The following is a 19076-nucleotide window of genomic DNA, read 5'->3' as shown; positions in this document are numbered from 1 at the left end:
CTCCGTACCCGGTGCCGAGGCATGCCTTGGTCACTGGGCTTCAAGTCCTGTGTCACCTGCAATAAGGCAATGCCTCTGAGTTGTTTGAAGTGCTTGGGTGAGGCTCACATTGGGGACTGGTGCCAAATTTGCAGGGACTTTAAACCCCATACCAAAAAGGACTGGCAGGGTAGATTGAAGTTTTGCCTTATGGAGGCGGTGCTGAGACCTTCCTCCTAGCTGAGCTGGTCAGACTTGGCACTGAACATCTCAGTGTCGCTGAGGAGTGCTTTTCCTATGGTGTAGGAGTCCTGGCACCATTTGCTAGCCTTGGTGCCGAAGAAGGGGCACAAGGGGCAGCCAGCCAAGAGGGGACATTTCCCGACTCCTAAGAAGGCCAGGCATGGGAAACAGAGCACAGTGCAACCTAAATCAGGCCACTCCTCTGCCTTGGCATCAGTTGGCACTGTTGATTCCAGGCCTTATGCGGGTATCAGGAAGCAATCCACTTATGGGAGTTCTGCATAGCCCATGTAATTTGTCTTGAGGCTTCTCACCTTTCAGGAGTGCAGAACGAACTGGCAGATTGCCTCAGCAGCCTCCAATCATCATAAGTGGTCCCTGTTCCTGGACATCATGAGGGATGCTTTCCAGTGGTGGGGGACTCCCCAGATAGACCTGTCTGCAACTGGGCTCAACAGAAAGTGTCACCAGTTTTTCTCCCTGCGAGTCCACAGCCCAGGTTTGCTCACAGATGCCTTCTTGCTCCCATGGACAGGTCACCTGTTCTACGCTTTCCCCTCTATCCTACTCATGCACAAGGTTCTGCTAAAAACCAAGCGGGATCGGGTGTGGGTCATTTGATAGCCCCACCTTGACTCCATCAGCACTGGTTTGCCACACTGCTAGGCCTTTCTGTGGCTGCTCCAATTCTACTCCTTCTATATTTGGACCTGATCTCCCTGGACTACAGTCGTCTGATCCACTCGAACCTCAGCTCCCTCCACCAGGGCTATGTACCTCTCAAAACGGAGGCGGTACTCCATATTGGCTTCCCAGCAGGGAGTCTCACCCACACAGTTGTCTCTGCAGGACATGCTGGACTATTTGCTATGCTTGAAACAGCAACGTTTAGCAATTTCCTCAATTAAGGTCCACCTTGCAACGATTTCAGCATTTCATCCCCTGGTGGAAAGCTGGTTCACCTTTTCATGAGATGTCCATCCATTTCCCCAAGGGCCTGGAAAGACTAAACCCCCAAGTACAGGAACCCATCCCTCCATGGGACTTAAACCTGGTCTTATCAAAACTTATGGGTTTGCTGTTTGAGCCATTGGCAATATGTCCCTTGTCATACATTTCATGGAAGGTGGCTTTCTTAGTGGCCATTACTTCGGACAGAAAGGTCTTGGAGATCTGCACCCTCACATCGGAGCCTCCATACATGTTTTTTTTTTTTAAGGATAAGGTGCAGCTGTGTCCTCCAGCTTCCTCCTGAAGGTGGTTTCCCTGTTTCATAGTAATCAGGCAATCTTTCTGCCTGTTTTCTCCTCAAAGCCACATGCAAGTAGGGAGGAGCAATGTCTTCACACTCTGGGTGTTAGACTGCCTTAGTGTTCTACACAGAGAGGACTAAATCATTCTGTAGATCCATCCAACTCTTTGTAGCGATTGCTGAAAGGAAGAAAGGTGTCCCTATCTCAGCTCAGACTTTTATCGTGGATTACATCGTGCATTTGTACATGTTATGAGCAGGTGGGTGTTCCACCACCAGCTATCCTGACTGCCCACTCCATGAGAGCGCAGACAGCAGCAGCAGTAGCAGCATTCTTGGCTCAGGTCCCTATTCAGGACATTTGCAGAGCGGTGACTTGGATGTCAGTGCATACGTTCTCTCATCATTACACTTTACTCAACAAGCTAGGGATGATGCCCATTTCGGTCAAGCTGTTTTACAGTCAGCATGTCCATGAACTCTGATCCCACTCTTATGCAACTGTTTGGGATTCATCTACATCCTTAAATTGAAATGGACATGTGCAATCACTCAAAGAAGAAAAATCATTTAATAACCTTTCTGTAACTGTTGTTCTTTGAGATGTGTTGCACATGTCCATTCCAGAACCCACCGTCCTACCCCTCTTTTTCGGAGTTGGCTGGATAGAAGGAACTGAGGAGGTCCTGAAAGCCTTTTTACAGGTTTAGTCTAACCTCTTAATAGTAGAGAATGTGATGAGTGTTGTTGTGGTGAAGTACTCCAACAATAAGAAGCCTAATATACAAAATAGAAAAATATGGACAAAAGTAATACAATATTTAAACAAACATTAAACTAAGACAACTGAAATTTAAGCAAGAATGTTTGTATTTATAAGAGTTTAGAACCTGGTTGTAACAAGAATAGTGATGTCACAAATATTAACCTTTTCATTCATAAATACTTCTTAACCATGCGTAAAATGTGTTCTCTTAGTGGCTCTTCTGCATTAAGGACCAAAGAACACAGAATCAATGTGAGATCTACAGTAATGCTCGTAGAATGATGAAAGCTTATATCATCTCACTCATTTTCTTTTTAGGAAAATCCGGAGAGACTACCCTTCCAAAATCCTTATTCAGCTGTGTGCTGCATTACTTCTGCTCAACCTAGTTTTCCTCCTTGATTCATGGATTGCTCTGTATAACATACGAGGCCTGTGCATCACAGTTGCTGTATTTCTTCATTATTTCCTCTTGGTTTCCTTCACTTGGATGGGCCTTGAAGCATTCCACATGTATCTTGCCCTTGTCAAAGTGTTTAATACCTATGTACGGAAATACATCCTTAAGTTTTGTATCGTTGGCTGGGGTATGTATATTTTTCTGGTTTTGGAATCTAAAATAAATATAGGTTTCAGAGTAGCAGCCGTGTTAGTCTGTATTCGCAAAAAGAAAAGGAGTACTTGTGGCACCTTAGAGACTAATAAATTTATTTGAGCATAAGCTTTCGTGAGCTACATCCGATGAAGTAAGCTGTAGCTCACGAAAGCTTATGCTCAAATAAATTTGTTAGCCTAAAATAAATATAGTTTCTTTACAACAATTTTGGTGGATGGAAGACCATTTAAAAGGAACAACAAAGCAAGTATCAAATACCTGTTGCCTGTAAGAATCTCAGATGCATTATCAATAACAGGGTTCTATTTACTTCACTATTCTGTGACTTTAGCATGTTGCAGAATTCACCCCTTGTTGCAAAGTTTTTCAGATTGTAAGTTCTTCTGGGGCATACACAATATATTGTGGATGTTGTTGCAATTCAAATGAATCATAAATTGTTTCTGTTGGAACTACAGTTGCAGCTGCCTGAGAGCCAATTACACATTTGACTATTTCCATCTCCAACCCCCAAAGCAGATGGTATCTCTTCCATTGGGGAAATTAATGTTATTGCTCCAGAATATCAACTACATATTCTTCCTCTAGACTGCTACTGTTTCTAAAAAAAGGTAGCAAAACAGTGCCTACGACTTAAGTGATGAGAAAACCCTAGGCCTGATTCTCTTCTCTTACCCATTATTGTAAATCAGGAGTAACTGCACTGAAAACAATGGAGTTAAACTAGTGTAAAACAGGTGTGAGAGGCAAAATCAAGCCCATTGTATTTCATGTCCTTAAATCTGTGATATCAAAGAGCATATGCAACACATGTTGCTAGTTTACTGTAGGTTGCAAGTGATATAATTGGATCAAATCACAGAATATATAGTCTTGTTCAGAAAGATTAAAACTTCAAATGTGTGCCAGTTTATTTTGCCTTTTACAAAGTAAGTTATCATGATATAACAGTCTCCGACAGCCTTCATACTGGGGCCCTAGGTTTCATAGGATAATATAGTAATTTAATCTCATAATTCTGAGTGAAAGTTTTGTGATAACTATTATCTAATCTTTCAGGTGTACCACTTTTAGTGGTAGGCATTGTATTGGCTATAACACCAAATAACTATGGGCTTGGATCATATGGAAAGTTTCCTAATGGCTCACCAGATGAATTGTAAGTTAAAAGATAGGCATATTTTAAAAGTGAATGCTAACAGAATGCTTTTATCGAATGGTTATGTGTGAGTGTGTATGTGAGCTTCTTTCCTGAAAGTGACACTTCTGTGAATAAATCTCTGCAGTATATATTAAGTCTCTTCCTGAAACTGTTTGCAAGGCTCTGATCCTGGTCACAAAAGAGGGTATACTCCAAAACACTGGCATGGAGCTAGAGCATGAAAATAAGGTGAAGGCAAGACAAGAGAAAGAAAGGAGATGGGGGATGAAGAGTAGAGTGTAGAAGAAAGCAAGCCTAAATGTGAAAAACAAAACAAACAAAAAACATCATATTGCCTAAGGAAACGGGAAACCTAAACCTAATCCATTGGTGTATTTTTTTTGCTTTAGCCCTTGGGATTCATTAAGATAGATGATGATGGACACCGTTATAAATATCTAGATAGAGATATGAAAACTTGAATCAGTGTATGTGGCCTTGAATATTGCAGGATGAAGTGTTTTCAACAAAATATAGCCATGCCTAATACTATTCTTTACCTAATACCTATTACTAAAATGAATGTCTGATAATATGATCTTTCCTCCTTTGTTTATGTATTCTAGCTGCTGGATCAACAATAACATTGTCTTCTATATTACTGTTGTGGGATACTTCTGCATGATATTCCTGTTGAACATCAGCATGTTTATAGTGGTGCTGATTCAGCTTTGTCGAATCAAAAAGAAGAAACAACTTGGAACTCAGAGAAAAACCAGTATTCAAGACCTCAGGAGTGTTGCAGGCCTCACATTCTTATTGGGAATTACTTGGGGATTTGCCTTTTTTGCATGGGGACCAGTAAATCTGATATTTATGTACCTCTTTGCCATCTTTAACACGTTACAAGGTAAGTTTATGCTTTGTTATGGCCTTTTGTATAAAAATGTAATGAATAATTCCATTTTAAGAAATGCTTTATTATGCACAAGTGTTTACCAGAAATTATATCTTTGCTGTTACGTAATACAAAAAATAAAACTACCTTGAAGATGACCCTTCTTAATTGTTGTATTACATTTAAAGAAAATTAATGCAAAGCAAACACTTTCAGAAGTGACATGATGTCTTTTTGAGTGCATTGTAATTAAAATTATTGTCTTAAGGTCCATTCAGAGAATCGGAGAAGCTACAAGACAAAAGACCTATTGGGTCATTTAGGCTCTGATGTAATTGATTTGCTTTTGAAAATGTTTACCCTATGTTGCACTTTCAAATGTGAGTTAGGCATTTAGGACCCAATTTTTAAAAGTAATTAGGTGTTGTTCCATTCAGCATTGCAAGGTATCAGTGACTTAGATGGCTGAGTCCCATTTTCAAAAGTAACTTAGGCACTTAGGAGGCTGATTCCCATTGGCTTTCATTGTGACTTACACTTCTCAGTGCCTAAGTCACTTTTGAAGATGGGACTTAACTGTCTAAGTCACTTAGGCCCAGATCTGAAAATCCCATTAATTTCAATGGGAGTTAGATGTCTAAATATCTTTGAGGATGTGGGCCTTAGGCCTTGCAACAATGAGCAGAGCAACATCTAAATGCCATTAAAAATCTGAGCATTAGGGCCAAATTGAAGTGCCCAAAGCAGCAGATTTTCAAAAGCAACTAGGTGCCTAAATCCTGTTGAAGACAATGGGAGTTAGGGGTCTAACTTACCCCGAGAACTGGTTCAGAAAATGCTAATCTCTGTCTTCTCCAGTCCAAACTTGTAGCTTCTCCTTTATTTTTCATTCCCTGTAATCTAATTTAAAGAATTGCACAACCACATTCTTCTTTGATAAATTGTAGCTGGAAGGCAGCGTAAATATTTCTGACACGCTTTCTTGGAAAAGTGGAAGGTTTGGAAGCAAGTACAGTTCCACTCTGTATAGGAAGCCGTGAGTAGCAAGTGTATTTGTGACCTGGCACAGTTTGAGGTACTCCCACATTGTGTGAGCTGCATCCTTCCAGGAAAAGATGTGGCTTTCAATCTGTGGTGAAGAGGGCTACAATTACTGTTATTTGAGCATGAGTTGTTAGCCTATGTGGGCTTTCACTATGACTTAATTGTGATTGGTGGTGGGGGAGACCAAAAGCTGCCTCGTAACCTTGAATTTGTATTTGTTTAATAAAATTTGCCCCAGTGGCTTATCAACACGGACACTGGTCTGTAAGTGTGTTCTATTGATTCCATCACCACCACCAGCAGCAATATATAAACTCCAAATAAAATACGGAGAAGTTCCACAAAGTACGTGGAGAAAGCCAAAGCTATGCACTTGATTATACCTCCTATTTGAAACTGTACAGCTATAATGAGACTGTGTTGTTATCTTGTCTTGATTTCTGTACTGGAAGATTCAAATAAACATGTAGCTTCACACAGATCTTCATGTTTTAAACTCCGTTACCTGATGCATTTGTATTTTTGGTACTCTATATCCTCCTTATATCTAATACATATCGTGCAAGTGTAATGAGAAAAAGCATTTTCAGCTAATGGCATCAGTCCATTGTTTAGACTATCAGCGTCTCTTCTGAACAAGAAGGTGTGAGAGCATTTGATTGGAATCAGTTGACTTGAGAAGAAACAAAAGGAAAATGATACATCCATTTAAAACAGTTACAAAACGGCAAAAATTCTGTGGCTTGAAGTAATATTCTGACATTTGGTACTTTGCAGGATTCTTCATTTTTATTTTCTACTGTGTGGCAAAGGAAAATGTCCGCAAACAGTGGAGACGATATCTGTGTTGTGGAAAATTCAGGCTGGCTGAAAATTCTGGTAAATATTAAACACTGCTTTCTAAATTTGTAAATTATATAATTAAAGTCAGGTGTAAAGTCCCCATTGTCCTGAGCAAACATTGTTATGCAATAAATGGCATAGCAATATTTCCAGATCTATCTACTACTTTGTTTTATTTTCCTGATGCATAAAGATTGCATTTTATTTAATTGCAAAATACTGCTGTATAAAGTATTAATTTTGATTGATTGGGACTCTGCATATGTGTAAGGCTGCAGCCTTGTGGAGTCCTTTTTATGACTGGGACCTAAATCAATCCCCAAAGATCTGCTTCCTCAAAGTCAGTGGTAGCCTTAGCAATGACTTCAGTGGGAGCAGGTCAGAAGCAGCTTTGAGAATAATGTGTGTTCCTAACAGTTTGTACCTTAATTGTCTTTGAAAAGTTATATGCACCCTTACAAAGTTTAAACTCAAAGGTGAAGTACTGCGGTTGCAGTTACTGATAATCTCTAAATGGGCCTACAGTCACAAAAGTATGATTAGTGACTTTTTAAAACTAAGAAATTAAAAAAGAGAAAATGTAAATTCTTACACATCTAGAATTATGCAATTCCTAGGAGAATAGTTTTCTATCTGAAATATTGGGAAAAGATCTTTGGTAGAAGTTAAGTTAAATTGCATTATTAACTGTACTCTTGCATTTATTTTTGCTTGAATGTACTGCACTATTTTCTGTAACACTTATTCTACTATAGATTGGAGTAGAACTGCTACTAATGGTTTAAAGAAGCAGACTGTAAACCAAGGAGTATCCAGTTCTTCCAATTCCTTACAATCAAACAGTAACTCTACTAATTCCACCACACTGCTAATGAATAATGATTATTCAGTTCACGCAAATGGGAATGGTATGTATGTTGCAAAATAGTACTTTTCAAACTATATCCTTTTGTTATTTTAAAACAGTTTTAGGCTCTCTTATGGCAATTTAAAGAGGGCAGTGAACCAATTATTATTTATGAGTACAGAATCAAAATGTTTGTGTGGTCTTATAAATAATACTACAATTATCCAGTTGATATAGCAGTACTTTTTAAAAAAAAATACTCACTTCTCATCCTTAATGTGAACTGGTGATTATGTGAAAAATTGTAAATGGTATACATTACTCAAATACCCAGCAGAGGTGCTCTTTATACCCTGCTTGTCAGCTGAAGACAAAACTAGCAGTGGAAAGCTTTAAGAACATTTTAAAATAGCTTTATCAAGTTGTATCAACTGTTAAAGAAAAAACAATCTACAGATAAAAGAAATGTGATGACACCCAATAAAACACTTTTTAAAAACATGAAAGCTATCATTTGGGAGTGCTATTAGTGTATGAGGGCTTGATCTGCAGAACCCCTGCTATCATGACCAGGACATCCACATGTAAACCCCTGTCATAAATATAAAGGGAAGAGTAACCACCTTTCTGTATACAGTGCTATAAAATCCCACCTGGCCAGAGGCAAAACCCTTTCACCTGTAAAGGGTTAAGAAGCTAAGGTAACCTTGCTGGCACCTGACCCAAAATGACCAATGAGGGGACAAGATACTTTCAAATCTCGAGGTGGGGGGGAGAAACAAAGGGTTCTCTCTGTCTGTGTGATGCTTTTGCCGGAAACAGATCAGAAATTCAAGCCTTCCAACTCCTGTTAAGTTGGTAAGTAATCTAGCTAGAAAATGCATTAGATTTTCTTTTGTTTAATGGCTGGTAAAATAAGCTGTGCTGGAGGGAATGTATATTCCTGTTTTTGTGTCTTTTTGTAACTTAAGGTTTTGTCTAGAGGGATTCTCTATGTTTTGAATCTGATTACCCTGTAAGGTATTTACCATCCTGATTTTATGAGGTGATTCTTTTACCTTTTCTTTAATTAAAATTCTTCTTCTAAGAACCTGATTGATTTTTCATTGTTCCTAAGATCCAAGGGTTTGGGTCTGTGTTCACCTGTACCAATTGGTGAGGATTATTATCAAGCCTTCCCCAGGAAAGGGGGTGTAGGGCTTGGGGGTATATTTTGGGGGAAGATGTCTCCAAGTAGTCTCTTTCCCTGTTCTTTGTTTAAAACCCTTGGTGGTGGCAGCATACTGTTCAAGGACAAGGCAAAGTTTGTACCTTGGGGAAGTTTTTAACCTAAGCTGGTAACAATAAGCTTAGGGGGTCTTTCATGCAGGTCCCCACATCTGCACCCTAGACTTCAGAGTGGGGAAGGAACCTTGACAACCCCGTATGAGGCTGAGGAAGCAGAGTAAGAAAGGGAGAATGGGACAACAGAGGCTATCAAATCTTCTCACTTAAGAGGTCATAGCCAGAGGGCTGCATTGCTATTGGCTACTGGGCAAGTAATGGAGCTCAGTTCCAGTATTTTTCCTGTGACTTCCATGGCCAGTCTTCCCTAATGGAAATGTATTTATGTGTTGCAGGAAACGGTGCTTAAGGACAAAATGCTTCATGACTTACATTCCAAATATGCATGCTTCCATTTAGGACAAACAGAATGCTGCCCACTAAGTTGTTAGTCTCTGTAGGCAATGTGGATATACTCATTCCCTATCCATCTCTCCCCTTTCCTGGTTCATGAAAATGCAGGTGTTCAGATGTCACTGCACTCCATTTCAGATGCAAATTGGAGTGGCTAGTGAGAAAATTAGATATGGACATAATTTGAATGCACCCACAAAAAATGAACCTTTCATGGCTGAAAGTAATCTAAGTTTTGCATCTTTATCTAATGGCATCACAAAAAAGAGAGCATGACTTATGCCGGGGTGGCCAAACCGTGGCTTGTGAGCTCCATATGGCTCTTTTACAGTTGAAGTGTGGCTGGCAGAGGCCCCACATTCCTCCCCATTCTCTGCCTACCAGACTGGGGGAGGCGGGAGCTTGGGGCTTCAGCCATGTGGCGGGTGGTGGGGCTAAGGACTTCTGCCCTGCAGGGAGGGGTCTCAGGGCATCAGCCCTGTGGCAGGCACACCGCAGGCCTGAAGCCCTGAGCCCCAGCAGGCGTGCCCATGGGGCTGCAGCCTTGAACCCCAGCAGGCACCTCCCACAGGGCTGAAGCGCCAAGCCCTGGCAGGTGTACCCTGGCTCTCGAACTGCTGAAGATTGTCATATGTGGCTCGGATGGTCAGTAAGTTTGGCCACCCCTGACTTATGCTTTGGCCATGCTGGTTGTGCACTCTGATGGTGCAGCATTTCCTCTTTCCATGCTGAAAATAAAAGTAATGATTCAGGTTATCCCACACTGTGGAGCACATAGGTCATCATATGTTATAAGACATGAATACTGTACTCCTGGATGCCTAAAGGCCAGTGTTTCTTTCACTCAGCCAAGGGTTGACTCTCAGCACTATTGTAATTGCTCAAATTGTTTTATAGGCAGTTGATGACCTTCACAGACTGGCTACTTTGTCTGTATGATTAGTACTGGGATGTGGCTGTAGTTGTCCTTTAAATGTTGTTTTTTAAGTACATCTGAAGGAGGAAGCTTGCTAAACAGCCAGTGATGCCATTGAATGATCGAGATGCTAAAGGAGCACTCAAGGAAGACAAGGCCATTGTGGAGAAACTAAATGAATTCTTTGCATCAGCCTTCACTTAAGAGGATGAGGGAGATTCCCATACCTGAGCTATTCTTTTTAGGTGACAAATCTGAGGAACTGTCCCAGATCGAGATGTCATTAGAGGAGGTTTTGGAACAACCTAATCAATGAAACAGTAATATGTCGCCTGGACCAGATGGTATTCACCCAAATGTTTTGAAGGAACTCAGATATGAAATTTTTGACAGGTTTCAGAGTAGCAGCCGTGTTAGTCTGTATCTGCAAAAAGAAAGGGAGTACTTGTGGCACCTTAGAGACTAACAAATTTATTTGAGCATAAGCTTTCGTGAGCTACAGCTCACTTCATCGGATGCATGCAGTGGAAAATACAGTGGGGAGATTTATATACACAGAGAACACGAAACAATGGGTGTTACCATACACACTGTAACAAGAGTGATCAGGTAAGGTGAGCTATTACCAGCAGGACCTCGTGCACAAGGTGCTAAAAACCAAGCGGGATCTGCATTTGCTCCAACCCCTCAGACAGAGACAAACACCTACAAGATCTCTATCAAGCGTTCTTACAACTACAATACCCACCTGCTGAAGTGAAGAAACAGATTGACAGAGCCAGAAGAGTACCCAGAAGTTACCTACTACAGGACAGGCCCAAGAAAGAAAATAACAGAACGCCACTAGCCATCACCTTCAGCCCCCAACTAAAACCTCTCCAACGCATCATCAAGGATCTACAACCTATCCTGAAGGACGACCCATCACTCTCACAGATCTTGGGAGACAGGCCAGTCCTTGCTTACAGACAGCCCCCCAACCTGAAGCAAATACTCACCCACACAACAAAAACACTAACCCAGGAACCTATCCTTGCAACAAAGGCCGTTGCCAACTGTGTCCACATATCTATTCAGGGGACACCATCACAGGGCCTAATCACATCAGTCACACTATCAGAGGCTCGTTCACCTGCACATCTACCAGTGTGATATATGCCATCATGTGCCAGCAATGCCCGTCTGCCATGTACATTGGCCAAACCGGACAGTCTCTACATAAAAGAATACATGGACACAAATCAGATGTCAGGAATTATAACATTCAAAAACCAGTCGGAGAACACTTCAATCTCTTTGGTCACGCGATTACAGACCTAAAAGTGGCAATTCTTCAACAAAAAAACTTCAAACCCAGACTCCAACGAGAGACTGCTGAATTGGAATTAATTTGCAAACTGGATACAATTAACTTAGGCTTGAATAAAGAGGTCTGTAACATATTGACTAGTGTGGAGAAAATGAACAAGGAAATATTTACGCCTTCACATAACACAAGAACTAGAGGTCACCTAATGAGATTAACAGGCAGCAGGTTTAAAACAAACAGAAGGAAGTACTGCTTCACATAATGCACAGTCAACCTGTGGAACTCTTTGCCAGAGGATGTTGTGAAGGATGTTGTGAAGAACTAAATAAGTTCATGGAGGATAGGCCCATCACTATTAGCCAGGATGGGCAGGGAGGCAACACCATGCTCTGAGTGTCCCTAGCCTCTGTTAGCCAGAAGCTAGGAGTGGATGACAGGTGGTGGATCACTCAGTGATTGTCTGTTCTGTTAATTCCCTCTGCAGCACCAACTGTTGGAAGACAGAATACTGAGTTAGATGGACCATTGGTCTGACCCAGTATGGCCCTTCTTAAGTTCTTATTTTATGTTCTTATGTTCTCATATCCTGACACCTTATATTAGAAAAATAAGTAAACATCTCTCATATTTAACAATGCTTTTGGATAATAATGTTAGGTAGCGTAAAATCTTTAGCTTGAATTCAAATGTCTACCATTTTCACATAATATTGTCCATATATGTAGGCGAACTACATGTTGTGAAGAAATCATGAAACTTGAGGAAATAAATCCTGAATGGCATTTTGCCATGTTCTCATTAGCTTTCCAAATTAAATGAGTTTGTGAAATAGTTCCTTTTGTCCCATCCCCCTGTAAAACCTTCCTCCACTGTTTGATACTAGCAGGATTAATGCACTTGGTACCTGACAATTCAGTTTACAGGTAAAAAACAAAACAGTAATTCTCACAGCCATTAAGACAATGTGGGTGAGGTAACCTCTTTCATTGGACCAACTTCTGTTGGTGAGAGAGACAAGCTTTCAAGCCACACAGAGCTCTTCTTCAGGTGTACCTTTCCAAGATCTGAAGAAGAGCTCTGTGGGGCTCGAAAGCTTTTCTCTCTCACCAACAGAAGTTGGTCCAATAAAAGATATTACCTCCCCCACCTTGTCTCTCTAATATCCTGGGACTGACACAGCTACAACTACATTAAATAGAAAGACTTACAATAGGCACCTAAGCCTTTGCTGTACTTGTGCATTGTGGCAACTGAGCCACAAATCCCAGCACAGCTTTCCAGAGCAGAAGATTTTTGGTCCTCAGTGGTATTTTGGAATTATAGACAAACTCCAATGGTTTTAATAGGTGAGCAATTCCATTGATCTGAGGTCATCTCCCTGTCCTGTCCAATGCTGGTCTCTCAGATGACACAGAGTCCATGGTCTGCTTCTGCAGTTAGGTTCTGTCCAGGCTGAGTCTCTCGGCATATGTCCTGAATTGGTACATCATCTTTCTGCTGATGCACCACTGCAGATGGAGGTGATGGACCATCATTTCCTAACCCACCTGGAAGCTTGAAAGGCTTTTATGATAGACACTACCACACATGCATGGAAGTAAGCCACTTATTTTTACTTAATTTTTAATTGAATATTTTGAATGCTGTGAGTCTGACCCTGCAGCCTCCATTCATACCAAAAAGAGTTTTGTTAAGTGGGTTGGATGAAGCTTTAGATCCTGTATTACATATCCCCTGATGGTTTCCTTCCTTTTTCTTTCCTCTTAAGATATGGGGGTGGGGGGGTCAGTCATCTGGAGAGAGAGAGTCCTCCTTGCAAGCCCTTTGATGAACCAGTTCCTTCCACTCATCGGCCTTTCGTAGGGCAGTTGTACCTGAGGAGAGATAAATACACTGATGGAAGGACAGGAGTATACTGATGGTGGATAGAGTAACGCAAGATGGTAAGTTTGGAATTTTGGATGTATACAGGCTGTGGCTTTGCTTAGTTAGTGGATCTCTAATTTATAATTTTGTACTGTCACTTCACACTAATGTCGTCTCTTCTGCCTTTCTCTTGCAGATTTGCAGAGTTTGCGGGAATGGGTGTCTCCCAGATGAACATGCAAATCCCATCACTCAGCATTGTTTTTCAGTCTTCTGTTACCTCTGCCTGGTTTATCAGCCTTTATTTTATTACAAGACATGAAGAGGAATAAAACTATCATTTATCTTATCTGTTTATTTGTATGTGTTTCAGTGATTGACAGTTTTGTGCATTAAATTGTGTATGTTTGGGTTTTGTATCCTGTGTATTTTTCCAGCTTTCTTTAGCAGATCCAACACCAGCCCAGCAGATTTGCAGGGAATTGAGAATTACCATTGGATAGTTTGCTGTCATCATTTTCTAAAACGATGAGAAAAAACTTTACAAATCTAGTCCTAATCAGAGCCAGATCAAGGCATAGGTATTATAGGTCTGAACCAACAAAGCCCTAGCTCCTGGAGATATGTGATTTACATCAGAATCTGAACTTTAATTTAAAATAAATAAAATAAGTTTCTGGCTCTTATTGCAAAGAAAAGCTTGAAAATATGACCCAAGTGCAAATGATACAGCAGGGTGACCAGACAGCAAGTGTGAAAAATCGGGACAGGGGGTGGGAGGCAATAGGAGCCTATATAAGAAAAAGACCCAAAAATCGGGACTGTCCCTATAAAATCGAGACATCTGGTCACCCTATGATACACTGACATCTGCTTGAATCTGTAGGGAGCTTGGAACAAGAGCTCTGAGAGACATGTACGCCACATAAAACCTCCCCCAACAGAAGACCATGTGGTAGGAGGAGGAGAGAGCAGCAGGCCAAGCCCTGTCACTCAAACAGGAAAAATCCTGTCTGCTGGGTTAAGTACTGGGGTCCCAGTGCTGGCACTCCTGGGAACTAGAATGCAACCCTATTGTGCTGCCCCTTCCTCTTTGGGGCAGAGCCATGGGGGAGTCCTGTGTTCTGCTGTGCCTCTGCCCCTGGATGGTCTTAATCTAGCTTTGGTGTTGGCTGGATCAAACCCCTGTCCCTCACATGGAAGCATATTCTGTGGCCGCTACACCAGTCTTAGAAATTCACAGTTCTGTTTATTTAAGAAAACTTCATTCTCCTTTGTTAGTCAGAAGGATATTTTCATGCACTTGATCTATGACCTCAGATTAAGGTATTCATAAATGTTATTTTTTAAAAAAAGTTTTGCCAATACTCATACTAATAGCAATGTTTTTATCTTTAATGAATACAGTTTCCCGCATAAATAACAGCACTGCAACTTCTGCTTGTGAGCCCATTCCTGAATATTTGCTTAACACAAAACACTCTGTCTCAAAGGAAATGTTTGTTCATTTTTTGTTTTCCTCAACTTCATATTTTTCTTCACAACCAACCCACATCCTTATTTTGTTTTGTTTTCATATCTTGCTATCTCCTCTGGTTCACTAACAATACATGGAGGAAAATAGTTTGAAAATGCATTCATCATTTTCTTTTGACTTAATATTAATTAAATCAATTGTAGTAACTGTGGTGAAATACCCTGGAACTTTGAAAATCATTTGAACATAACACAGTCCTTAAAAAGCCTACATAAAATATTAGCAATCATATGTATGCTATGTCTGACTTCTGACAGCCCTTTCAAGTTGGCCTACTTTACAAGAAAGAACTGCAGAAACTCTACTTTGAAGCATTTGCCCAGTTGGATTTTGTTATTAGAAAAACAAAATAAATGGAAAAGAAAGAGTAAAAGTTAAAATACAACTGAAGTATCTAGCATGCAATGTATAGAGATAAGAGATCCATACCCAAGGATTTAGGACTTTTAGAATTTCAGGAATTCTGGAACCCTTTAAATATTCTCGAAGCTTCTGTTCCACTGAGCTGATAAGTCACAGAAGTGCAAGTATACTTGTTCATAGCTGTGGCAGCACCAGAAACACTCAAACTTTCTATCCGTATGTGGGTTTGGATGCACACTGTGCAAGACCTGTATCTCATATGCTTCAAAGAAAGCAAATTCCACAAACAAGACATGTTTTAAAGAGGTAAAAGCTCAGTGCTCCAGATGTCTTGCAAAGCAGCTAAACTCTTAAAAACATTAAATTAAAAATTAAAGTTTTCATTCAAAATTGTTTTAATTATTGTTTTCTGGGTTCCAGGTTTCTAGTAATTAATCTCAATTGATGTATTCTGATTATTTTAATTTTCTTGTTGTATTATATGTACTGCTACATTGCATTTACCTAATTTAGCACATATATTTTTCATTCTGGTGTAAGTCAGTTGGTTCCCGTTTGTGTTGTTTGTGCTTTGGAATTAGACACTGTCATTATATAAATTATTTCACATATTGTTTGACTAATATGTGGACAAGATATCAGTGGGAGATAACTATATGAGTAAGGTGAGAAGGATTTGGCCCTCTGTAATGATCTATACAGTCTGGGTCAAATTTTGTCCTCAGGCCATATGTGAAAATTATTATATAACAAATTAGTTACAGAACAATCCCTACTTAAAAGTCATCCCAGGAAGCAAAGAAAAGTGAAATATGACAGTTTAAAGAAATATGCATGTTTTTGGTGACTTTTCACTCTGAATCCTTTCTGACTTATGCCATGCTTCTATTTTTGCAGGTAATGTCTCCAGTGAGAAGAACGGTGTTTCTTTCAATGTACAGAATGGCGATGTGTGTCTTCATGACTTTTCAGGAAAGCAACTCGTATTTCATGAGAAGGATGATGCAGACCACAAAAAAACCCGTGTCTCACTCAGAAGGACTTCAAAGAGGGGAAGCCTACATTTTATTAAGCAAATATGATTTTTTTTTCAAAACACATTGTTTTACAGAGTAAAACACAGATTTTTACTTTAACCATTTTACATAATGTGAGAAGACCAGAAACTGATCCTTATTTAATAGACGGTACTGGGGCCTTGAGGCAGTCATATATTGGGTTGATAAGGAGAGTTATAATTTTTAAAAAAATCATTGCTACTATTTGTCAAGGTACTTCAAATACTACATCACAACTGGTACAATTTCCAATTTGAATTTCCATTCTTCCTTTTTTCCCCCCAAGGTTTAAAGGAAGGTTTGGTTTTAGACTCTTATTTTGTCAGTATAACTACAGTTAGTATATCTGAATACAATACACAGTATTGTAAATGTAAATGTAGGTAACTACAAGTTACACTTAAACAAGATTAATTTATCTTTCAAAACATTATTTTCATTGTCTACTATAACATTTTTAAGATTATAGTTGCAGATTTTATAGCATTGTAAATAAGCTAAATAATATCCACTTTTAAGCATTTTATGGTATTTTTTATATTTATTTCTTGTAAAATAAATTTAAAAATATTCCTTTGTATAGAAAAATTGATATTTTGTTTTAACTTTATTGTTAGAATGTAGATAAAGTTGATTTCAATTAACTTCTGAAGATCCTACATTATATATTCATAGGTAATTTGTTCAATATGTGAAATAACTTACAGTGGTTACAGTGTGAAGATGTTTACAAGACACAGAACTGTAAATATGAACACTATCACTATAGAACCACTGACTGGGACCCAGGAATACAGTGCGTGAGTGTCTTTTCAAGGGCTAAAACTCAGCAGGAGGAAGTGATTTATAAAGTAGGCAATAGGCTACTAGCTATATACTTGGAGTGAAATCCTGGCCCCATTGAAATCAATGGGAGTTTTGCCATTGATTTCAGTGGGGACACGATTTCACTCCTAGTGGTTGTAACAGAGATAAATACACGGCCAGTTCTCAACTGCAATATTTAGAGAAAGATAATTATCATTTAAAAAACAGTAGCTGTTATTACTTAGTAGCCAAGACGAGTGTTTGTTTAGTTATTAAATTTGATAAAAGATCAATTTCTCTCACATCCTGAGCTATAATGCAGGTTTCTATTTGTTGTTGGTCTATGCTGACAGTCAAATCCTGAGGTCCTTACTCAGTGTTTACTTGTTACCTACTCAACTAAAACTTCTAATGATCTTCAGCAAGCATTTATGAGGAGAGACTAAAAAGACTGGGACTTTTAAGCTTGGAAAAGAGACGACTAAGCGGGGATATGATAGGTCTATAAGATTGTAAATGGTGTGGAAAAAGTGAATAAGGAAGTGTTATTTACTCCTTCACGTAACATAAGAACCAGGGGTCACCCAATGAAATTGATAGGCAGCAGGTTTAAAACAAATTACAGGACACAATGCAGAGTCAACCTGTGGAACTCCTTGCCAGAGGATGTTGTGAAGATACGAAGTATAACGGGGTTCAAAAAAGAATTAGATGAGTTCATTGAGGACAGGTCCATCAATGGCTATTAGCCAAGATGGTCAGGGACACAACCCCATGCTTTGGGTGTTTGTAAATCTCTAGCTTCCAGAAGCTGCATCTGGATGATGGGATGGATCACTTGATAAAGTACCCTGCTCTTTTCATTCCCTCTGAAGCCTCTGGAACTGGCCATTGTCAGAAGACAGGATGCTGGGCAAGACAGACCATTGGTCTGACCCAGGATGGCCATGATTCTATTCTTATGTTTGCCTGAATAAGGACAGCCGGATTTGGCGCTATATGCATAATATCTCATACTAGACAGAGAATGCCTCATTCCTCCTTATGTTCTTGCACAAGGGCTGGGTATAGCTGGAGTCCTTGGGTCCAGGAGTGCAAAGACTGCTACCAGCTAATACCCACAGTAGTACCAGCCCCTCTGAAGGAGATTACTAGGGGGCTGGGTTATGCTGGCTCTCTACAGGGGAGGAACAAAGGTTGTACTTCCTTTGAGGTTGGTGCACTTCCAGCATTCCCTGAGGAACCCTGGAAACACTGTTCTAGAGTGGTGAGCACTGGTACTGCCTCCTAGTTTGGATTCTGATGCAATGCAACAATTTGAACTCTTAACATTCTCACAAATGTCAAATCCTTCTGTGTTGTTACAATACATGGGTTCTGTTTGTCACCTAATTCTGAGACTGCCCTGAGCACATTTGTATGGGGACAATTTAAAACATTTGTTCTGTTTACCCACAAGGGTTGTAACTGCATGTGAACCACATGTAAGAATGATCATGGTACTACAACACAAATAATCTAGGCATGCATTTCTGTGAATGCTTTAACTATTTGGCTTAGGGGCCTTTACACTGTTTGTTATAATACAAGAAAATTAAATTTAATATTTTCAAATGTAAAAATAAATAAATTTGTAGTAAGTAATGGGCATGAGCTATGGAATTTATTTCATTTAGATAATATGCAACTATAAATTATCTATTTACATTTCTCCGAATAATGCGATCCAGGTTATCTGTCCTGTAGGAGGAAATGCTATCAGGCCCTCTATATTTGTTTAGATTCCACCTTTCATGGTTTTAGCAGCCCTACTCTTTGTAGAGGAGGTCTGAACATGAACCCACCCAGAGCTGGTCAGTGCCACCCTGAGTCTGCTGGAGGTGAGAGCTTGGGGATTGGTCCTGCTTTGGGCAG

At 39.9% G+C, this 19076-nt stretch overlaps 1 protein-coding gene and 1 long non-coding RNA gene across 21 annotated transcripts in view; both read left to right on the top strand.

Moving 5' to 3' along the window:
* The window catches only part of ADGRG2 (adhesion G protein-coupled receptor G2), a 106074-nt gene extending 87264 nt beyond the window's left edge, over positions 1–18810 (top strand). For all 20 annotated transcript variants that reach the window (XM_037901377.2, XM_037901312.2, XM_037901271.2 and 17 more), the window contains 6 exons: positions 2559–2827; positions 3916–4015; positions 4624–4907; positions 6717–6818; positions 7538–7690; positions 16195–18810. In XM_037901377.2, coding sequence (XP_037757305.1) covers positions 2559–2827; positions 3916–4015; positions 4624–4907; positions 6717–6818; positions 7538–7690; positions 16195–16379 — 1093 coding nt within the window. In that variant the 3' untranslated portion in view covers positions 16380–18810. The remainder of the gene's footprint in view (positions 1–2558; positions 2828–3915; positions 4016–4623; positions 4908–6716; positions 6819–7537; positions 7691–16194) is intronic.
* Positions 13333–13808, top strand: LOC119566488. Its single transcript, XR_005225669.2, has 2 exons — positions 13333–13474; positions 13594–13808. It is a non-coding gene; the product is annotated as an uncharacterized LOC119566488 (long non-coding RNA).
* Positions 18811–19076: the final 266 nt, after the last annotated feature.

Source organism: Chelonia mydas, chromosome 1 (genome assembly GCF_015237465.2).
Source record: "Chelonia mydas isolate rCheMyd1 chromosome 1, rCheMyd1.pri.v2, whole genome shotgun sequence".
In the NCBI taxonomy this organism is placed as follows: domain Eukaryota; kingdom Metazoa; phylum Chordata; order Testudines; family Cheloniidae; genus Chelonia; species Chelonia mydas.
The sequence above is the reverse complement of the archived record's forward strand: the minus strand, read 5'-3'. Positions and strand labels throughout refer to the sequence as shown.